The following is a 19,953-nucleotide window of genomic DNA, read 5'->3' as shown; positions in this document are numbered from 1 at the left end:
ACATTTCTTGCCTGGACTATATTTAACAATGTTTTCTGAATATTGTCTGAAGTGAGACCATAGTACAGCTATGGAGAAGGAAAAATAAAATTGTTAACCACGGATGTCATGTTATCTATGAACACAGAACTGCTTTTTTCTTCTTTTTGATAAACCCTGTGTATTGTTTTCTCAGGAGTTCTATGATGAGTGGCCAATCCGGCTGGGGGAGGCCGAGCCTTACAAAGGCCCCAAGACACCTGATGGACGAGTGAGGATATTAATTTTTCTTTTTATGAATCTTAACTTCGACACTGAGGTTGTACAGGTCACCTACATACTTTTCTCTTTTTCTTTAGGAAATCAACTTTTATAAGATTATTGATTATATTTTACATGGAAAAGAAGAAATCAAAGTCATTCCGTGCGTATTTATTGGCAGCCTGTCAATGTGGTAATTAGATATATTGCTATATAGAATAACATGTCTACATTGTAGAAATAATTTAATTTCATTCTGTCTCTACAGGTCACCTCCAGCAGATCACTGGTGTCTTGTCAGTGGATTGCCAACATATGTTGCTGAAAATGGATTTGTAAGTTCATAGCAAAAATAAAAACTAAAAGTTTTAGTTCATGTAGTTCTTCTGATTGAACCAAAAAACCCTCAAACCTCCCCATGACCAAATATCTCTACAAAAACACCATGCTGCTTCCAGTGTCACTGGTTCCGAGTGAAATCATGTGAATCGGTAGGCTGGGTGGAGACAAGCCCTCAGCATAAACAGCCAAAACATCAAGAAAATTTCCCCCCGATTGTGGTGACATCGGAGGAATAATGTGTGCATCTGACGTCACTTTCCAGGTGTGCTAACTAAATCTCACAACAAAATGTCAAAATAAGAAAATTACCATATACACAGTTCTAATTTTTTTTTTTCCTTATCTCTTCTTGTGTAGACAATATATGTAATTCAAAGTTATGATGTATGACAGTTATTAGTAATCCTATAGCATTTTTAATAGCAGTAAGGACAGTGCCCTTAGTACTCATTAATTTCTAAAAACCCCCATGCCATTTTAAACTGGAAGTGATTTTCTTAACCCCTATGCTTATGCACTGTGAGACATCATACAAAAGGGACTCTGCTACAAGCACTCTAGAATGGTGTCTGTTAGAATAACCACATCCAATTTAACATGAATATTTTTAATTTCCAGTGCTCACTGTTACACCTAAAATATCAGGCCAAATCTTGTGCAGATTATATTCCATTTAAGCAATGTCTCCTTTTCTTTATGCTGCAGATTTGTAACATGATGAATGCACCAGAAGATGAATATTTCACATTTCAGGTAATTCCAGTAATATTAATAATTATAGATACTGTAGAAAAATATGCTGATGTTTTCCACCAATTAGTTATACAGCTGATTACATAAATAATTGCTCCTTCGTTTGTGATGCACGGGTCTTAGTGTTACATTGCCTATAACAATAGCTGTATCGCTACTTTCAAAAAATACACAAAATTTCCTCTTTGTATTTCCTACAGAAAGGACCAGTGGATGAGAGTGGATGGGTTATCAAAAATGTCTTGTCATTGCCTATTGTCAACAAAAAAGAAGAAATTGTGGGAGTTGCAACATTTTATAATAGGAAAGATGGAAAACCTTTTGATGAGTATGACGAACAGATCATCGAAGTAAGCTTAATGGGATTAGAGGCTTTAAGGAGCCATATGATGTTAATAAAAATATTATTGTAGAAAGTAATTTTAAAAAGTCTAATAAATGTCTAAAAATTTTAAAAGAGACTATATTAACTTCTAACCAAATGTTTATCTTCACAGTTTCTTGAGAATCAGAAATTTTATTTCCCTTTATAAATCTGAAAATTTATGAGATCATTTACATACCAATAATGAACAAAAGTCAGATATAATTTTATTTTTAACCATTTGACTTTTCAGTGGTGGTCAGCATCTCCTAATTAGCAGTGGGTAGGCAGGTATGGCGTGCTGCTTGCCAGTGGGTATCATGCCCGTGATCATGGGAGTTCCCAGAGTATTCATGATCACATGCACTTGGGCAAGATAAGATTCTACACAGTGTATCCAAGTCCACTCAGCTAACTTAAGCTTCATAATCCTCAAAGTTCTCTATACAAAATGGGAATATGGGCCCTTAATTACTAGGCTGAGACAAACAACATCACTACAAGCTGTGAGGTGCTAACAGAACCTGTAGATGGAAGGTAAAGGCCTCTAACAGCACACTGCTTTTCAAAGAGCACTACCAGAAAATGGAGTTTAAGAAAATGATCAGTTTAATTTTATTGTCATGGTGTCATCACCATTTTGCTTGGCTTTGTTCCAGACTCTCACACAGTTCCTGGGGTGGTCTGTTTTAAACACTGACACTTATGACAAAATGAACAAGCTTGAAAACAGGAAGGACATTGCTCAGGAAATGCTTATGTACCAGACAAAGGCCACCCCTTCTGAAGTTGAATCTATACTGGTAAGTTTCTGTCCACAGTCACAAAATCAAAGTAGGAAATTTGCCACACAAAACCTGAATTTCTTACTCATTTTCATTTTTAGAAATACAAGGAGAAATTAAATGTAAACAACATAGAAGAATGTGATCAAAAGGATCTTATCAGAATTTTGGTAAGTCATTAAACTGAACATTCTGGTGGCATGTTTGTATCAGATAGTAATGTGCCCTCATTATAGAAGAAGTTGTGTATAGCCAGTCCCTGATTAATACTGATTTTAGCTATCAGTTCCACAAGCTGGATGGAGATGATTTAATAACACATCTTCAAGCTCTTTGGTCTTCTACATGCAGACCCCACTCTTACCTACAGGGAAACATTCTGTCAACAAACTTGGATAGTCAGACTTACACAGAAACGTTTATATGAATGAACATTTAAAGTGTTTAAATTCTTTAAATATCCATGGGGACCTATAATTGAATTTACTTAATTTTGAAAATAAAAGAATGGGCATTGATGTAAGGTCACTTTCATTCTTAGTAAGAAAACACATGTAGGAGTGTCCTGTAGAACTACCCTACCTTCATATTAATTTTCCTTCATTTCCTTAGGGAGAAGTCCAAAGACAGTGATCAGTGACCTCACAGTGATGAAACAGATTTGACCTAATAAATTAAAACTCTGCTACTACTAAACCAAAAATCAGTCACTTTCTTTTCCAGGCTGTGCAGTCCTCTTACTGCCTTAGTATTTCAATATAGAAAGGGATTGCCTTTTTGGAGGAAAACTCCTGTTTCTGCCCAGTTAGTTCACTTCACTTTTTATTGTGGAGCAGAACTGGAGCACATGCACAGGCTTACTTCATCTGAAACAAAAATCAAAGATGTGCTCCAGGAAAACACTGAATGAACTCCCACTGTTAATGGATCAAAACAGAACTAGGCTGAAGAAAAAGGTCAAATGCACACAAATTTGTTGACTTCCAGTACCAACCACTTCACATATTTCCTCCTATTAGACCACATTTAGTAATGTAGACATAGCTATAGAGAAAAGATCTCATTAAACTATTTTTAGTTATGTACAGGTGCATGCTGGAATGCAATGGTGTTAAGTTTTACTGGCTCCCACAAAACAGATGCTGACACAGCTTACAAGTGGTGAAGCCAAAAAATATCAACAGACTGTGTGTAGCTTCACATACCTTTTAAAGTAAATTTAATTTAGCTGCATGAAGAATTGCAAAAATTAATAGATGAACATTATAAAAATCTCTCTACTGGTAGAGCAACAAGTGATTATTATAGTACAGGCTCCAAATGTAAAAACATTACTGGTATGAATTTTTAAATTCCAAAAAGAAATTAAAATGGGTTCTCTCAACATGGTGGAGTCACAAATTCAAAGGTCTGATATCTTCTGCACTGCCAAGGCTATATGCAAATGCTTTATCCTATTATAAGACCTGGAATCCCAGATAGCTAATGGGATAAAGCAGGTGTTTCTAGATCTGATGATTCACAAATTAATGGGTCTTAAAACACCACTGCTCCAGGTTTCCTTGTCCTTGACCTCAGATCAGAGTAGATAGTAAGGAAAATCCCAGGGAGAAGGAAATACCTTTGCACAGATATTCAGCATTATTTGTTGAAATATATGCATATATTCAGTCTTTTTTCCTTATCTGTAAAATTAAGATCATTTATGGAAGCTACTATGGAAGAATGGAGTCATTGTAATCATATAATCTATTTTTTGTTTGCATCAGACATCCCTGAATTAATTATTGTTTGGATTGGGGCACATTCTTTAAAATGTAATACTACTCTCCCTAGGCTTTGGGATATACAGGTGAAAATTGTTATAGAACAGTTCACTAATATTGCTTTTACCATTTAGGCTATTCAGTGTGAATCTATATAATGTATACAAAACAGACAATTTAAATTTAATACTGGCTTCTTAACTTTCATAGCCTCTGCATTCTACAGTTTAGTGTATGTTTTACAGAGGTTCTTCAGTACAAGAAAGAGCTCTGTATCTGACCTTCAGAGAGAGAAAAATCCCTGAATGGCATCCAGACAGCTTCTAATGAAACTTAGCACATAGGGAAAAGGTTATGCACTTATACAGTCCACTACTTATGGAATGATCCCTCATTTTCATCAGTGGTCAGGATCATTCAGAACAGACTGTTATAAACTACAGAAAGGCAACTACTAGGACAGAATCATCACCAACTACAGCACTAGAAAGTAAATGACTCTAAGGGATTTGACGTAAGACATAATAACCATGAATACTAAATGCTTTGTACATTTGAACATTGCAACAATTTTTACTTTATGCATATACTGAGATCATTCAAGAGCCAAGCAGTCAAGAATCTACTGCAAGCAGACAAAAAAGAACACAAATAAGATTTGTGCATTTTTACATTTGATCTCCTAGGATTTTCCAGTCTACTTTCCATGTGCCAAATCAACCTTACAGGTTGTCTATTAAGTGTATATAGGCTATCACAGACAAAGAGAGACTGTCATAGGAGACAAGACAGACTAATTCTGTTGTGGAACAGAAACAACCAGCACTCCAGAGGTTAAAAATTGTACAGGAATCTTTGCTTGCCTATAGTCTCTCCAAGACAAGACAAGGCTATGGGTAGATAGGCATGTAAGCCAGCCTTCTGCTATTAAAAAATAGTTGTTATACTTTACCATGAAAGTAAAAAATGTTTTGTTCTAGACAGATTGGTTTTGGTGACTATATTCATCACTATTCATAAGATCCAAAAGGGAAGAACAACAATTAACAAGAATCATTTTTGTTGTGAAAAAGCTGAACTGCAGCCTTGAGACCAGGCTGAAAGTGGCAGAATCATAGGATTTTATATCAGGAAGGATAAATTCCAAGGCCTGAGATTTCTGAACTAAGGAAATGTTGAAATGGTCACAACAAATTGTGGTGGAATTCAGAGTAGGAAGAAGCACTGCCTGGCAAAGACTTTTACCTATCCTCTGAGAAGAAAGGCAGCAGTATGACGATTGTGTTTCATGACTTAATACACATTAGTTTGTACTGAAACCTGAAGCCTTTGAAGCTATAGTAAGTATACTGTCCTTAGGCAGTGTTTCTATTGAAGTCAGAAAAGAAAATAAAAAAGCTTTTATAACTTTGTTCTTCCCAGAAAAACCCTTGTGTTTTTGACTTTTCCTAACAGAAAGAAGAATTACCAGATCCAAAAGATTTAGAACTGTATGAATTTCGCTTCAGTGATTTTCCTGTTACAGAACATGGCCTGATAACTTGTGGAATACGACTGTTCTTTGAGATAAATGTTGTTGAAAAGTTCAAAGTCCCAGCTGAGGTCTGATTTATTTTGTTTTGTTTGTATTTATTTTAAGATAGAAGAAAAATAGCTGACTGTAGGTACTTTAATATAAAGTAGGCAATACTAAAATATTAGCAGTATGGATAACAATCTTCCACTCTTAATTAAATATTTGCACATTTGTCGTAAATACTTTAATCCTGAAATCACGTGAGCTATAGAAGGAATTAAATCAACATACAGTTACATAAGAACAATTTGCTGTTTCCGTGTTTAATTCAATGAAAAGCAATTGCTTTCATAGAACTTGTACATTATTACAGCAATTTCATCGTATAATCCAGTAATTTTGTAGAAATTCCATAATTTTGTTTCAATTAACAGCACAGTCTTAACCACTTCTGTTCATAATAGGTCCTTACAAGATGGATGTACACAGTCAGGAAGGGTTATCGAGATATCACTTACCATAACTGGCGACATGGATTCAATGTGGGACAAACAATGTTTACTCTGCTGATGGTAATGTTGCTAATATTAACCTTACATTAATTAATATTTAGCTTTCCTTTCAATTCCAACTGGAAAATTCATGAAGGAGAACACTCAGAATTGTCTGTTTTCTTTCACAGACAGGCAAAATAAAGAAATACTATACTGATCTAGAAGCCTTTGCCATGGTTGCTGCTGCTTTCTGCCATGACATTGACCACAGAGGGACCAATAACTTGTATCAAATGAAGTAAGTACTACTGCTCAAATGTATGGAAATGTAGTATTTTTAGTGGCAAATGAAAAAAAAACATGTCAAAACTTGTGAAAATACAAGGTATATATTCCATATTCAACTGGTATGGAAAAACATTTATCCTACAGAAGATTTCTGCTTCAGAGCATTTGTCATGACAGCTGAAACACAAAGACAAAATGCAAAAGCAGAATTCTCAGAAGGATCTCCTGGAGCTGCAATAATTTTTAAGAGAGACTAACCTCTAGCAATGTTTGAATTGTAGCAGAGTCTCATGAACATGAGGCCACAAAGAAATGAGAAAAGTAAATTCAAATTCCTAACTGGGTTACTTTTTTTCAAGTCAGAGCATAAGCACTTTTCTGGAGAGGGATTCAGGATGTGAGCTGGAGAACACAGGTTTCTCAGAATGTCATGTGTACCAGAAGATTATAGCCATTATTTTCTGAGTACAGTTTCCCACCAACTGTATCTCCAGAGTGATTCATCCTCCTCCTCTGACCCTGGATACACTCCTCCCAGGAGAGGTATTTCAGCCTGCGTGCTAGAGCAGTGACGCGAGGGGATTTTCTGATTATTCTCAGGGATTCTCCAGGTGACATAGGAGAGCAAGAATAACAGATGCTGATTCTTCTTCAGCAGACTGCCTCTCATCCAAATAAGTTTAACAGGGGGTTTAAATCTTCCTAGTTCTGTTCTTCTCTAGCTGAAAGCCCTCTACGCAAGGTCATGTGCAGCAAAGCTATTTATAAAAGTTATCAGGCTTTACGACAACAGTCCTAATCACAAGTCAGAAAATACAGGTAGCATGTAGCAATCCGCCTTGGGTTATCCAAGGAATGGAGTTATTAGCTGACAGAAGAAAGGAGGAAAATACACTCCCAAACATGCAGAACCACCTGGAGCCTATGTAGATAGGACACTTCTCCCTTCCTCCCACTATCATAGTCTGATGCAGAATTTCCTCTGCTTGAAGCTTAGCCCAATGTCAGAGGGATGCATTGAGCTCTGTGATAAGACTGAACACACCTGAGCTGTCAGGACTTGCACAGTCCATAAAACAGTGATTGGGGGGGGAGGGGAGGAGCCCAAGGGCGTTAGAAGAATTAAACTCCATTATACTGTTACTTTAGATTTAACTTACTTACAGTAAGAATCACAGGGGACATGACCCACAGCCATTACAGACAGACAACAGTTCAAAAGATGTGCCACAGAATAAATGAAAGATAGATAACGGCTACTTTTAAGGTACGCAGAATGTGTGTAGATTAAACAAACAGCAAAACTGAATGTGCAAGACCCATAGAGGCATGTTTTAAAAAGCACAGGTTTTGAGTTTGAGGCATCTAACCACGTCTTTGACTTTAGTGGGCACTGAACACCCAGTGCTCTCCAATTACCATCATTAGTCACAAGAGTGAAGGCAGACAAGTTTTTTTTTTTGCTCTGCATCATACCAATGATTACAATACACAGATCAAACTGTTGAACATGCAGATCAGAAGCATTTTAATCCTAAATATATGAATCCTGAATAAAAAGTATTGTCTCCAAAATACTATAAAGAATTGTTTCTTTTTCAACAGGTCAGCTGCTCCACTGGCAAAACTTCACGGCTCTTCCATTTTAGAAAGGCATCACCTAGAGTACAGTAAAACTCTACTGCAAGATGAGGTACGTCTGGATGAACCTTCTGTTCACACTGATCAATACAAAGGATCCAATTAAGTTACCATGTTCCAAATTTCACCGTGTCTCACTCATTCATTCCTCTAGGTCCGGATTAAGAAATTATGCTAAAATTTGGAAGTTTAAGCCAAATCCTTTTTCATTGTCCAATCTTAGAGACACATCAGTAAATCCACCAGAAATAGACTCACTTAAGACAGAAAGGCTTTTCCTCTGGGCCTCACTCACACTGAGGTTTTTTTCCATTTTCATGTTGAAACCAAAGCAGAAAATACAATACATACATACAAAATGTAATTAAATTGCTGCCCTTTGTTCATGAGGTCTGAGTTCAGCGAGGAACAAAGGGATGGAGCTCTTTATGGAGGGCCCCTTACCTGCAGCCCAGACCCCCTCACGCCTTACCTTGCTAAAACAGAGAAGACAGTATCATGAGGCTCTGCAGCAGCTCCCATCTTCCAGATCTTCCCTGAATTAGGCTTATGCCTTCAGCTGCCCTTCCCCAGCAGCCACGAAGGTGAGGCTCCCCACTGCAGTCTCTTCAGGCTCAACAAAATGGCAGCAGCACAGCCCATCAGGACCCTCTGCCCCACAGAGTTCTGCTCCTCCAGTGGGGCTCGGTCATCCTTCCCTCGGCATCTGGCTCTGTCCTGGCTCCAGACTATTTAGAACTCTAATAGATATTTTGTAAGGAAATAAGAGATTTAACAGGCAAGGCTTGAACACATGTGCCACTTCCATCCCACTTGTTCACAGCAATGTGGCAGGCACTCACTTCCACCCTCATTTTTCCTTTTCTAATACTGTGGTGGTGCTATTTCCTGACTTCATGAGGCCTTACACCAGCCAGTAGCACAACGATCATAAAAAAACCCCAGAAGATTTATGATTTAAAAAAATAAACCAAAACACCTTTACCTTTATTCATGGCAATGTACTTTTTCCAATGTGAGATGCTGGGGACTAAGCCCTGCTCTTTGCTGGAGCAGTTGTCAGGACCTCTGGAGGCTCTCAACAGCAGCATCGCTGCACCCTGTGCTCTCACAGGTATTGCCCCCTCAGTTAAAGAAAGGAAAACCAGGACACTTAGAAAAATGCTGAGTGTGATGGTCTCATTCCCCCTGCCTGAGGAAAAGGACATTGCACTTACTATGGTAAGACCCTAATAGGACTGCAGGCAATTGTGCTGACTCAGGTTAATGGGAGGAAAATGTGTCTACTGTGAAGCTTTAAAAAGTCTACTAAAATCAGGTTTATGGAATATGAACTGTAAAGAAATTATGAAGAACTGCCATTTCGTTACTAATTTCATGGAATACAGGTGGTTTTCTTTGGTTTTAATTTATATACGGCAACAACAGGACTTGCAACTGTTTGAGTTACTGTGGATTTAGTTATTTATGCAGCCTCTGAGGCACCATCTTAGGTCCACCTCCTGCTCACACAGTTAATTAGCCATTTATTAGCCATGAATAAGGGCCATCTTCACCAACTGAATAATTTCTCATTTATAGCATTATTTAAATGTAGGGACTGTAGTTGGCCAATTTTGTCACACATTCTGTGAGACAACCTGTATAGTACAGATTAAAGATAGTGTTATAAAAGGAATTGAATTTGTAAACCTTCCATCTTTCAGAGTTTAAACATCTTCCAGAACCTAAATAAGCGCCAGTTTGAAACTGTTCTGCACTTATTTGAAGTTGCAATAATAGCAACTGACTTGGCTTTGTATTTCAAGTAAGTACTAAATCCTGTATAAATTCCTACTGAAAAAAATGTCAATCCTATAGAAATTATAACTGTACTTTTTAGTTGTTTATATGCAGAGTACAGAGATGTTTATATGGAGAATACAGAGCTATATTTAAAATTGCTTTTAAGTCTAATTCTTGTAAAAAACCATGACATTCTTAGATTCATTAGAAGCTTTCAAATTAGAGAACAGATAGATGTATATAACACTTAAGTATACATTTAGTAGGTCATTCAAATATGCTTTTAAGTTACAGCAAACACTGTATTTCAGGAGTGTGGATTCTTTAGCCTGATCATAAGTTTGCATGCAGTGTGATAATCAGCACACAATTACTCATACTGAATGGGATTATGTTTATGACACGGAAATTAAGATGCTGGTTTATAAAAAACCCTGCAGAAATCAACTAATCGCAATGCTAAATATGCTAAAGCCTCCAAGTATGAAATCATCCATTCTGTTCCTAAGCTACTGACTTAATGTGTTTTTATAATGGGTATTTTCCTTAAAGATACACGTAGCCTTTTGTTTTGGTCCAGATGTCTTATGACTAGGGCAATTTAAAGTCAGGAGACAGGAAACAATTCAGTACGTTGTTCAACAGCAGTTAATAAATTTTAGTGAACAGCAATTCCATTATTTCATTCATTCTAAATGCAAATTAGAAGATTTATTAAGCGATAGCAAGACATGTTTTTATTTTGAATGTTCTCAGTCAGGTCTTGGTGCTTCTTTGGATTTTTGAGGGGAGGAAGTCAGAGAACATTTATTAGTATTTGCTTCTTTCCCCAATTCATTATGTTACAGGAAGTAACGCACATGTAATACTAAAGAAATGACACCCCAAACAGTTTAATATAAAGTTAGGAAATTGGTTATGTTTCTTTGTCAGGAATTCTGACATAAACCTTTACAAGTCACTTGTATATAGCAAAATCTAAATGTGCTAGGTTACCTGAAAAGTTTGAGCTCAATGGGAAGAAGGTGTCACTTTGATACTACAATGACTAGGATGGTTACTTTGGATAAGCATAAATCTCAAAAATATGGTTTTCTATTTCATTTGTAATGTAGGAACTTTTGTTCACTAATACGTGGTTTATTGCTATCTTAACAGGAAAAGAACTATGTTTCAAAAGATTGTGGATGCAATTGAAAAAATGGAAACTGAAGAGGAGGCAATTAAATATATATCTATTGACCCAACCAAAAAAGAAGTCATCATGTAGGTGTTTAATATTCTACTCTTTGTTCAGTCAATTATCAAAGACCAGATTTTAAAATAATTTGGGCACCTAAACATGTAAATTAAGACTTGGTGTTATTGTCTAATGATGAGCATAACCATGATTTAAAATCAGATTCTACAATCTTCACAAAATGTACAAAATGCATGTCTTATGTATCTAAAGTCCTTAAAAAAAAAACTTTTTTTTTTTTTTTTGGTATCCTCATCCTAATTACACTCCTGTTTTGTTTTGTGTTTTCAAAGGGCTATGATGATGACTGGATGTGACCTGTCTGCAATAACCAAGCCCTGGGAAGTACAAAGTAAGGTAGGTACTTTTTGAAGACAATACTGCATTTGCTATTTTTTACTGCCTATCTGATGCATGATCATTTAAAAAAATATTACACATCAGTTGATAGATATTTAAGTATCTGCGTGCAACTGCAGGCTCTAGAAAACCACCTCTATTTTGCTGTCACTGTGAGTGTGTTCCATGATGCCTCCTCCCAACCACTCTACAGTTGTTCCACCCTTCTCTACTTGTCCTTCAGCTAAAACTAGCATCCCTGAGTCTGTCAGCTGGTCTAGCTACCCTTAAATATCACTCAGTTATTTTTGTGATATCCAACGTTTGCTGCTTTTCAGCAATTTTTAAGGTTCAGATTTAAAAATAATAGTATGATTTGAATTGTGTCTATTCTGTAGATCTTGGTGTCATTGCAAAGTAGCTTAAATACACTAAAAATAAATTCTGTAGTACAGTGTGACACTGTTTTGTATGTAAGTACTCCAAGTACTCCAGTACTTACTGACCATCCTGCTGAAGCTCATCACTCAGCCTTACAGGAATAAGTTTTAACAATGCATAATTAAAATACAACTGCAAGATGCTTGTGGAGTCTTCTAAGTAATACACATTACAGGCTCTAGAAGACTATTACATTGCTAATATTTTCTTGTTTCTGTTCACAATAATCTATTCTTTACTCAGCATACACCAGCATATAACTTCTGGAAAAAGCCTCAAGTATACCAGAGAGTGTCTAATTTTTTAAAGAAGTGCTTGTCTATCTCTACAGGGATTAAAGAGTGGAAATCTCCTTATTTCTGGAGAACTTTTTAAATTACTCAAACATAACGCTAGCAAGAAATAAGTCCTCTCTTTGTGGAAGGAAAGTTAGTAATAGTAGTTAAGTAGTAAACTGTAATATGCCAGTTCTTAGTTAATCAACATTTTCACATTTTCTGGAAAGCCTTGTTCTTTTATTTATTTATTTAAATTTACTGCTTTCTGCTGACACTTCCATTGAATTGTGATTATTCAGGTTGCCCTCATGGTTGCAAACGAATTCTGGGAGCAAGGTGACCTGGAACGAACTGTGCTACAGCAACAACCAATTGTAAGTACTAAATAATTTAACTGTGTTAAGCAACATCAACTTTTATTAAAACATTGGATAGATAATGGTCCATGATGCTTACTAGATCATTACACCAAAAAGCATGATATCTACATAATCCAAATTACTGCTATTCTGTTCTAGCCTATGATGGACAGAAACAAAGGAGATGAACTACCTAAGCTCCAAGTTGGTTTTATAGATTTTGTGTGTACATTTGTGTACAAGGTAAGAATTTTTTTTTTTTTTTTTGCTTTCCCACTGCAGCAGTTCTGATAGCACAATTAGTGACAAACTGTCACAGTTAAGAAATTCTAGACAGCAGCAGGACTCTTGGTCACAGGGTAAACAACTATCGCAATTGCCATGACTTTTCAATCTTTTGTTACATAGAAGAATTGCTCCCACAAAGCAAATTCAAGAGATGTGAAGTAAATTCATAAAAAGGGAAGATCTCAGTAAAACTTGAGGGTGCTGAGATTTTGTTACTAACTTGAAAGACTGAGTTAGAAAGCCCAGTCTGATTCTTCACAGTCCCATTTAATGTAAGTACGTAACATGTGAATGGTTACAGAAAGCAGTCAATGGCACAGCAAAGGGAATAAAAAACTTGCAATATTCTGGAAATAACAGATATTCTATATCTTCTGTAAGGCATTGAAATGCCAACATTATTAAACCCTGTGTAGCCTTTAATATTATCCCAAAATGTCATGCTGAAAAGTGGTTTGTAATATTTTAACATCTTCAGATACATCCTCATCGGCTTGGAACATACTACAGGATACTAGACTTTTTTACTGTTGTAAAAGAAAGTATTTGACATGGTTATGATTTAATAGCAATTTAAGATTTATTAGTGGTGTGAGGTAGATCAAAGGTTGAATTTTAGCAGCACTTAATGATTGATTGATTTAAAAATTAAGGTGATTTGGTAAAATATGATTAAAATAGTGACAAGATTTGAGAATGATAAGATTCACACTAACTTACTACAAGGTTTTCTAGATGAAAGTGTATATATGTATGTATAAACACAAAACATACACACACACATAAACAGCACAGAAATATTTGGATATCCAGTGAAATATATTGACATCCACACTCGTGAAGGCAAACGTGCGTATTCAAGCACACAGATAAGTAAAGAGGTGGTTGGAAGAGGCTAGTCTCTGGTTAAAATTTCCCTGTTCTGGAGTCTGGAGCAAATACTCACAGTGCACTGGTATTCCTCAAGGGGTGATAATTGAGCCCCGAGAAGTCTGACTTCACCCTGGCCTTTCATTGGCTTTGCGGGCAGATGATCTTCAAACCTTGAGGAGTCTGAGCCTGAGAGGCGTACCAACTCAGGGGAGCTGCTCGTCACAACACACTGTGATTCAGGAGAGCTCAAAGGGTCTCACTCAGAATCGCTATTTATAGGGTCCAAAAAAATTGATTTTCATCAGGTACTTTTCCATTTCAGCCCAACTTGTATAACGGAATATTCTGGTATTTTCTACCAGTTGTGCAGGCCCAGAACTTGCTAGATCTTGGAGTTGTGGCATCACCCCCTCTGGGCCACAACCCAGGTACCGCTGTATTAGGGTGTCAGGAGGTGACTGATTGTTGTTACCATTCGCAACTGGTAGGGGAGGCAGGAGCCAGGTGCATTAAGGGTCCACTGCCTTTGTTATTATTGTTCTTAAGTGGTAGGGGAGGGGGCAGGAACCAGGTGTGCTAAGGGAGTGCCTTAACACTCTGGTCCACTACCTTTCCCAATTCATCTTAGGTTGCCATGTCGCGTGAGGGGGGCAGGAAATTGCACCAAGCAGCCCAGTAGAGTAGAGGGGGAGAGTTGCACCACTGCAGTTGTATCCTGATAATGATAATCATATGATAAAATATCATGCATCATAGTTGTAATTGTATTATGCGAATCAGACTATCATGTGTGGGATGAGGGAAGATACTAAAACACGTAGTGTAATTCAGATCTTTCCTAACTGACTATGTGCACCATAGGGCATTATTATCCCAACACATTATTTCCAATAATATGCCACCACTGCATGGCCAAAAGCATGCTTTCAAATGTACACCAGCAGGTACTCACACTTCTTAAAATTTTCTCTTCTACAGAAAACCCACTACCAGAGAAGGAACAGGTGCTTTTAAAAAATGTGATCTTGAATAAAATTAATTAATCTAGCATACATACAGAATTATATTTAATACAAAAATGAAAGCTAATGTTTCGTGTTCAAAGCAGCAGTATTTCCATATATTCAGACTTCACATAACATCCATGTTTACAAATTTCTAATTTATTAATTCAAATTGTTTGTATAGGAATTTTCGAGGTTTCACAAGGAAATTACACCTATGTTTGATGGTCTTAAAAACAACAGGGTTGAGTGGAAAACGCGAGCTGATGAATATGAAGAGAAGATAAAAGTTATTGAGGAACAAAAGCAAAAGGAAGAAGCAGCAGCTGCCAAAAAAGGTTAGGTAACTTCTGAGGTTTTCATTCATATGTATTTATAAGGCAGTCAAGATATTCTCTCAAATTCACACATGCAGTGCACTTGCTCAGTATTCTATTAAAGTTTATACTAATGGTATGCGAGTTCTGAGTTAGCCAAATTAGCTTTATCTTTACTGGGAAGAGAAGTAACCTTAAAGTTTACACAAATCCAGTACACTGACCTTATTTTCTAAACTGTAGAATTATAGAAAATGTGACCATCACAGAAGTGAAGTGAATGTAAAATTTCTGTTGTCTTAAGATTTAAAACTGAATGTAATTTAAAATTTAACTGTCAATGCTGCAGTCACCTGAAATACCAGAGGTGTATCAAAATTCTGTGTGGCATCAGCCTCAAATGTATTCAGGTGCTTTCTTTAAGCTGAAAATGAAAAGCATGAAGAGAAGAGATGGGAATGGATAGTGTGCATTTGGAACATAAAAAAGCAGTGCAAATTCGCACTTCTCTTCCAAGTTTAAGATAAAGCTTTTGGCTCTAGCTCCCTACCATCAGTTTCTTGGCTGAAATACACTCTCTCATATTACAAACTTAACACTAATCTTCCTAAAACAGCCCAAGTCCTAAAACTGAAAGTATGGTTCTGCGTATGATAACCTAGAAGAGAATCTGATTTTATAGAAACTGAAAACCTATCACTCAAATGTAAGAATGAAATGAGTCAGTTACTTGTATTATATATTGCATGTGGAACAGCAGGTCAACAGCTCTGCCAATCTGCTGAGATGACTGAAAAGGTTCAGAGATTAAAATGCATATGATTACTACAGAATGATTTACTGTCAGCTAGTTTGAAGAAGTTATCTTACTCCAAGTGTGTGTTTCACAGCTTTAAAACATAAACCAGTACTGAATAATTTATTTGTTAATCAGTGTCTGTGGGAAATAGGTGAGTATTCACATTCCACACAAAAGAGAGACTGATCAAGGCCACCCACCAAGTTACTGTCAGTGTGGAGTGGAACTATAAAGTTCCTAGTTCCTAAAATAAATGATACTAGGCTAAAATTAAAAAAAACCCTGTTGTTGCAAAGAGGTTAAAAAAGGACTGTAAGTTACATGATTTAATCAATGCAGATTTTTGAAAGAGAAGTTTTAGTAAAATCAGTCAAATATTATCATTGTAATAAAATTACAAGAAATATTTTGGCCTGCTCATGCTGTGATATTACTTACACACACTTTCACAGAAATCGTGCCCACCTCATTTTCTCCCAAATTTATTTTTAAATTAACTTTTTTGCAATTAATCATATAATCTTATTTAAGATTAGTTTATTGCTGAGAACTAGCTGGTTGTGAGTATGAACAAAGTACTCTTTCCTTACATTGGAATATAAGTATCTGAACTTCACAGCAATACCAGTAAAACAAAACAAACCAACCTCCTTATACATTTGCTTTCTTGGCAAAAAGTATAGTTAGTAAAGCCTGATCCTATACCCTTAAACATAAGGTTCTCAAATAAAAATTAAATTATACATTTAGGAAGACTCGGGTATTTTTACTCCCACTTGAAGTTAGGACCATCTTACATCATGGGTATTCTGGAATGATTTAGTCATTGGCTTAAGGAAAGAAGTATTTTCCCACAAGGAACCTTACCTAGGCAAGCATGAACAGGACCTAAGGATCTGACCTTTGCATGTCATAACTGGTATCACAAAATGTAAGTGAATTCTTTTGCATCTTTTTAAATGTGCACTGGAATGAGGTCATGCACATTTGTGAACAACAGATCTGACACTGTCAAATCAAGGCCATGTAAACATATGGGTTTGTTAAGTCAGTTCATACAAACAATAATTTGATACATGCTGAACCATGGTGGTTTCTCTAGATCACACTGACCTGGCTATTCTTAGCCATTCAGCAGACAGAAAACAAAATAAACATATTTGCTGAACCACTACAGTGGAAAGTTCAGAACAGAAACTAAACCAGAATACAGTACTAAACTAAGGAAACAAAATACACAGTAACATAGTGTTGATTATATCCACAAATTACAGAAGGTAGGACACTGATTATGTGACATGTTTCAATGCAGGTGGAAAGGGTCGAAAATGACCTAGTAACATGGTGATCCACAGCTTTCAAATGTAAGTTTTAATTCTAATATTGGTATCTTACCTTAAATGAACCTGGAAACACAATTTATTATATTGAAAGAATCTTAACTACGACCAGTGAACATCTGTGGAATCATTTGAGAGACAGTAACAGAATCAGTAGCTATAGATAACAACATAAAAAGTCTCTCTCTCTCTGAATTGGTAACTACAAAGGGATTCATGCAAGGCTGGATAAAGGCTTATACAATTAGGTCAAATTAAAGTTTTTGTATCGTCTGCTTCAAGAACAGATTCACAGATTATATTGATCTAAGAGTTTCTTTTGCATGGCTTGCATACCTCAGTTGTGTATGTGTGAGATAGAGTTAAATATATTTAAGTACTGAAACTTTCCAGCAAGAGTGGTTCAGTGTGTGTTTGGTCCTTTGAGAAATGTTGGTATCAGCTGATATACTATATACACATATGTATATATAACATGTGTTACTGTTTCTTTTCCATTTTCCCACCAAGTATTGAAAGCATGTTCAATTTTCAGAAGGTCAAACACACATAATATGCATATTACAAAAGCAACACCTTTTTAACAAGAAATTAGAGCAGCTAAAATTAACAGAAAATACTCACTTTATTTTCCTTCTCCATTTTTTAGATGGAAATGCAGCTGGAGGTAGTGGTGGAAGTGGAGAGGATGGGAAATCCAAAACATGTGTAATTTTGTAATTCTTTGTCTCAGACACTGTTTTCTGCTACAGAAAAGACACCTAGAAAAAACTTCAGTGAGCCCCAGTGGACTTCTGCTTTGCATAGAATAGTATAGATCAATCTCTTAACAGTCCTTTAAACACTTGCCATTTGTTGGAAATAATTTGTAATGGAGAAAGCAAACATTAAAATTAAAAACTGGAAAATTAAAAGAAAAATAATGGTGCAAAAGGAGTTAACTTTGCACTCTAGATATTTTTTCATGTCACTCAATATATACTACATTTTTATTAAAATATGTAACTTCTGCACACTGTCCAGAAAAAATATAAATTTAGACAGATCTTATATGAAATTACTGAATGAAGTCTCACATGTACAATTCAAACAAAAAATTGGTATTTTCATAACTTGTATATTTAGGTTTTTATACTATGTGTATTTCCTTAATCTGGAATTGTCTTTTTTCTTCATTCTCAATACTATATAAAGTTCTAGAGTAAACATCTTCACTTTAGGAATGCTCAACACAATTCCCTGGCTCCATCTATAAAAAGCAGGCTCACGGTACATGGTATTTTTTCAAAACTACCAAGGATAAATTTAAACTGTAGCCATAGTTCAGAGAAACCACTGTTTTGCCCATGTGCAAATGACTCTGCCCACAGTTCCTAAACTCACCACCTTTTAGTGTAAAAATCTAAAAAGAGACAGATGGTAAACATCATACTTTGCATACAAATAAGAGTTTACTAAGATAACTATACGACTATATCTACAGCAGGATTTGCATCCAAAGGCATTTTAAAAGGCTCATGTATTCCAAATGCACCCTTTAAAACATGCAGTAACTGAAACTATTTGAAAACCAATGAACTGACACCAATTTAATCTTGGGAGGGAGAAGACAACAGTAATAGAGCACAGCAGAATTCACATTATCTCCCTCTCTACAACCAAGAAGACAGACTGCACATAAATTAGCCCTTCATAAACAACGATCTCCGTACCAAAACCTTCTATTCTTGAAGAATGACAGAGTCCACTCCACACCTTCTACTCGGGACTCGTGAAGTCGGCTCCTCCTGCAGATAAGGGAAGGAAATGTCTAGTATATTATGCACAGATCTGAAGGTTCACTGGAACCAGTTTCAAATCTAAGAAGAGATGGATGTCAAATGCAGTTCCTGCAAATGAGTTTGACATGCAGGCTCCATCCTGCCTTTTCTTCCTCCTTTAAAGAAAGCAGACCCAAACTTTTTTTTTTTTTTTTTTTTTTCCCCACTGAAGCACTCTCAGCATTCACAGAGAAGGTAGAATGATTGAATGATTTTCCATATTATCTACCTTTCTAAGAGTGCTCTACGAACATCAATACTGTGTACTACTATCACCCAAGATTAAAGGAATCCACAAAAAAAATTTCACTTATTACATCCTTATTTACAAATGGGCTAAATAGTTTATGCAAACTTAGTTATCACATAAAACTGGGTATCATGTATTATTTTCTGTATTAAATGCAGATACTAAAAAAAGCTACTTCAAGGTTGAAATTTTATTCAAACTGTATTTAACGATGTATTTAATATGTATACTGTACCATAACTGTACTTTGAAGCCCCAAAGAGGAGTTAGTTATCCAGAACACATAATATACAATACTTAAAGCAATAAATACAGCAACACATTGACAAATCCCCTTTGGGCAAGTTGCATACATGTAAGCAGATTGGCACAGATTGGATTTGACTCTCAACCAAGCTTGCAAGATGCCAGAGAATTAACCTTTAAATCCACCTTCTTACCTAAAGAAGTCTTCATGCAAGGTTACATTTATCTCTTACACAAGGACACCCTAAATACATTCTTGTACTGTCATCTATTATATAAGTACAAACTGTTCAAAATGTAATTATGTTAAGTAACATTTGTAAGTAGAATTCTCAATTTATTAATGTAAAATGTTCATAAATACACTGCAACCATCTCTGTTGTT

General features: G+C 36.0%; 1 protein-coding gene across 3 annotated transcripts in view; it reads left to right on the top strand.

The window, feature by feature from the left end:
* Nucleotides 1-18,017, top strand: part of PDE6C (phosphodiesterase 6C) — a 30,424-nt gene extending 12,407 nt beyond the window's left edge. The window contains exons 5-23 of one of the 3 annotated variants that reach the window (XM_074907457.1): nucleotides 176-250; nucleotides 339-403; nucleotides 509-575; nucleotides 1,288-1,335; nucleotides 1,536-1,685; nucleotides 2,359-2,502; nucleotides 2,586-2,654; nucleotides 5,706-5,852; nucleotides 6,231-6,338; nucleotides 6,449-6,558; nucleotides 8,154-8,241; nucleotides 9,896-9,996; nucleotides 11,133-11,240; nucleotides 11,508-11,571; nucleotides 12,572-12,646; nucleotides 12,791-12,874; nucleotides 14,981-15,134; nucleotides 17,225-17,276; nucleotides 17,902-18,017. In XM_074907457.1, coding sequence (XP_074763558.1) covers nucleotides 176-250; nucleotides 339-403; nucleotides 509-575; nucleotides 1,288-1,335; nucleotides 1,536-1,685; nucleotides 2,359-2,502; nucleotides 2,586-2,654; nucleotides 5,706-5,852; nucleotides 6,231-6,338; nucleotides 6,449-6,558; nucleotides 8,154-8,241; nucleotides 9,896-9,996; nucleotides 11,133-11,240; nucleotides 11,508-11,571; nucleotides 12,572-12,646; nucleotides 12,791-12,874; nucleotides 14,981-15,134; nucleotides 17,225-17,244 — 1,677 coding nt within the window. In that variant the 3' untranslated portion in view covers nucleotides 17,245-17,276; nucleotides 17,902-18,017. The remainder of the gene's footprint in view (nucleotides 1-175; nucleotides 251-338; nucleotides 404-508; nucleotides 576-1,287; nucleotides 1,336-1,535; nucleotides 1,686-2,358; nucleotides 2,503-2,585; nucleotides 2,655-5,705; nucleotides 5,853-6,230; nucleotides 6,339-6,448; nucleotides 6,559-8,153; nucleotides 8,242-9,895; nucleotides 9,997-11,132; nucleotides 11,241-11,507; nucleotides 11,572-12,571; nucleotides 12,647-12,790; nucleotides 12,875-14,980; nucleotides 15,135-17,224; nucleotides 17,277-17,901) is intronic. The other 2 variants (XM_074907455.1, XM_074907456.1) reach the window with 2 other exon arrangements.
* The last annotated feature ends 1,936 nt before the right edge of the window (nucleotides 18,018-19,953 follow it).

This window comes from Athene noctua, chromosome 5 (genome assembly GCF_965140245.1).
Source record: "Athene noctua chromosome 5, bAthNoc1.hap1.1, whole genome shotgun sequence".
Classification (NCBI taxonomy): Eukaryota; Metazoa; Chordata; class Aves; order Strigiformes; family Strigidae; genus Athene; species Athene noctua.
This window is presented reverse-complemented; position numbering and strand designations above follow the sequence as displayed.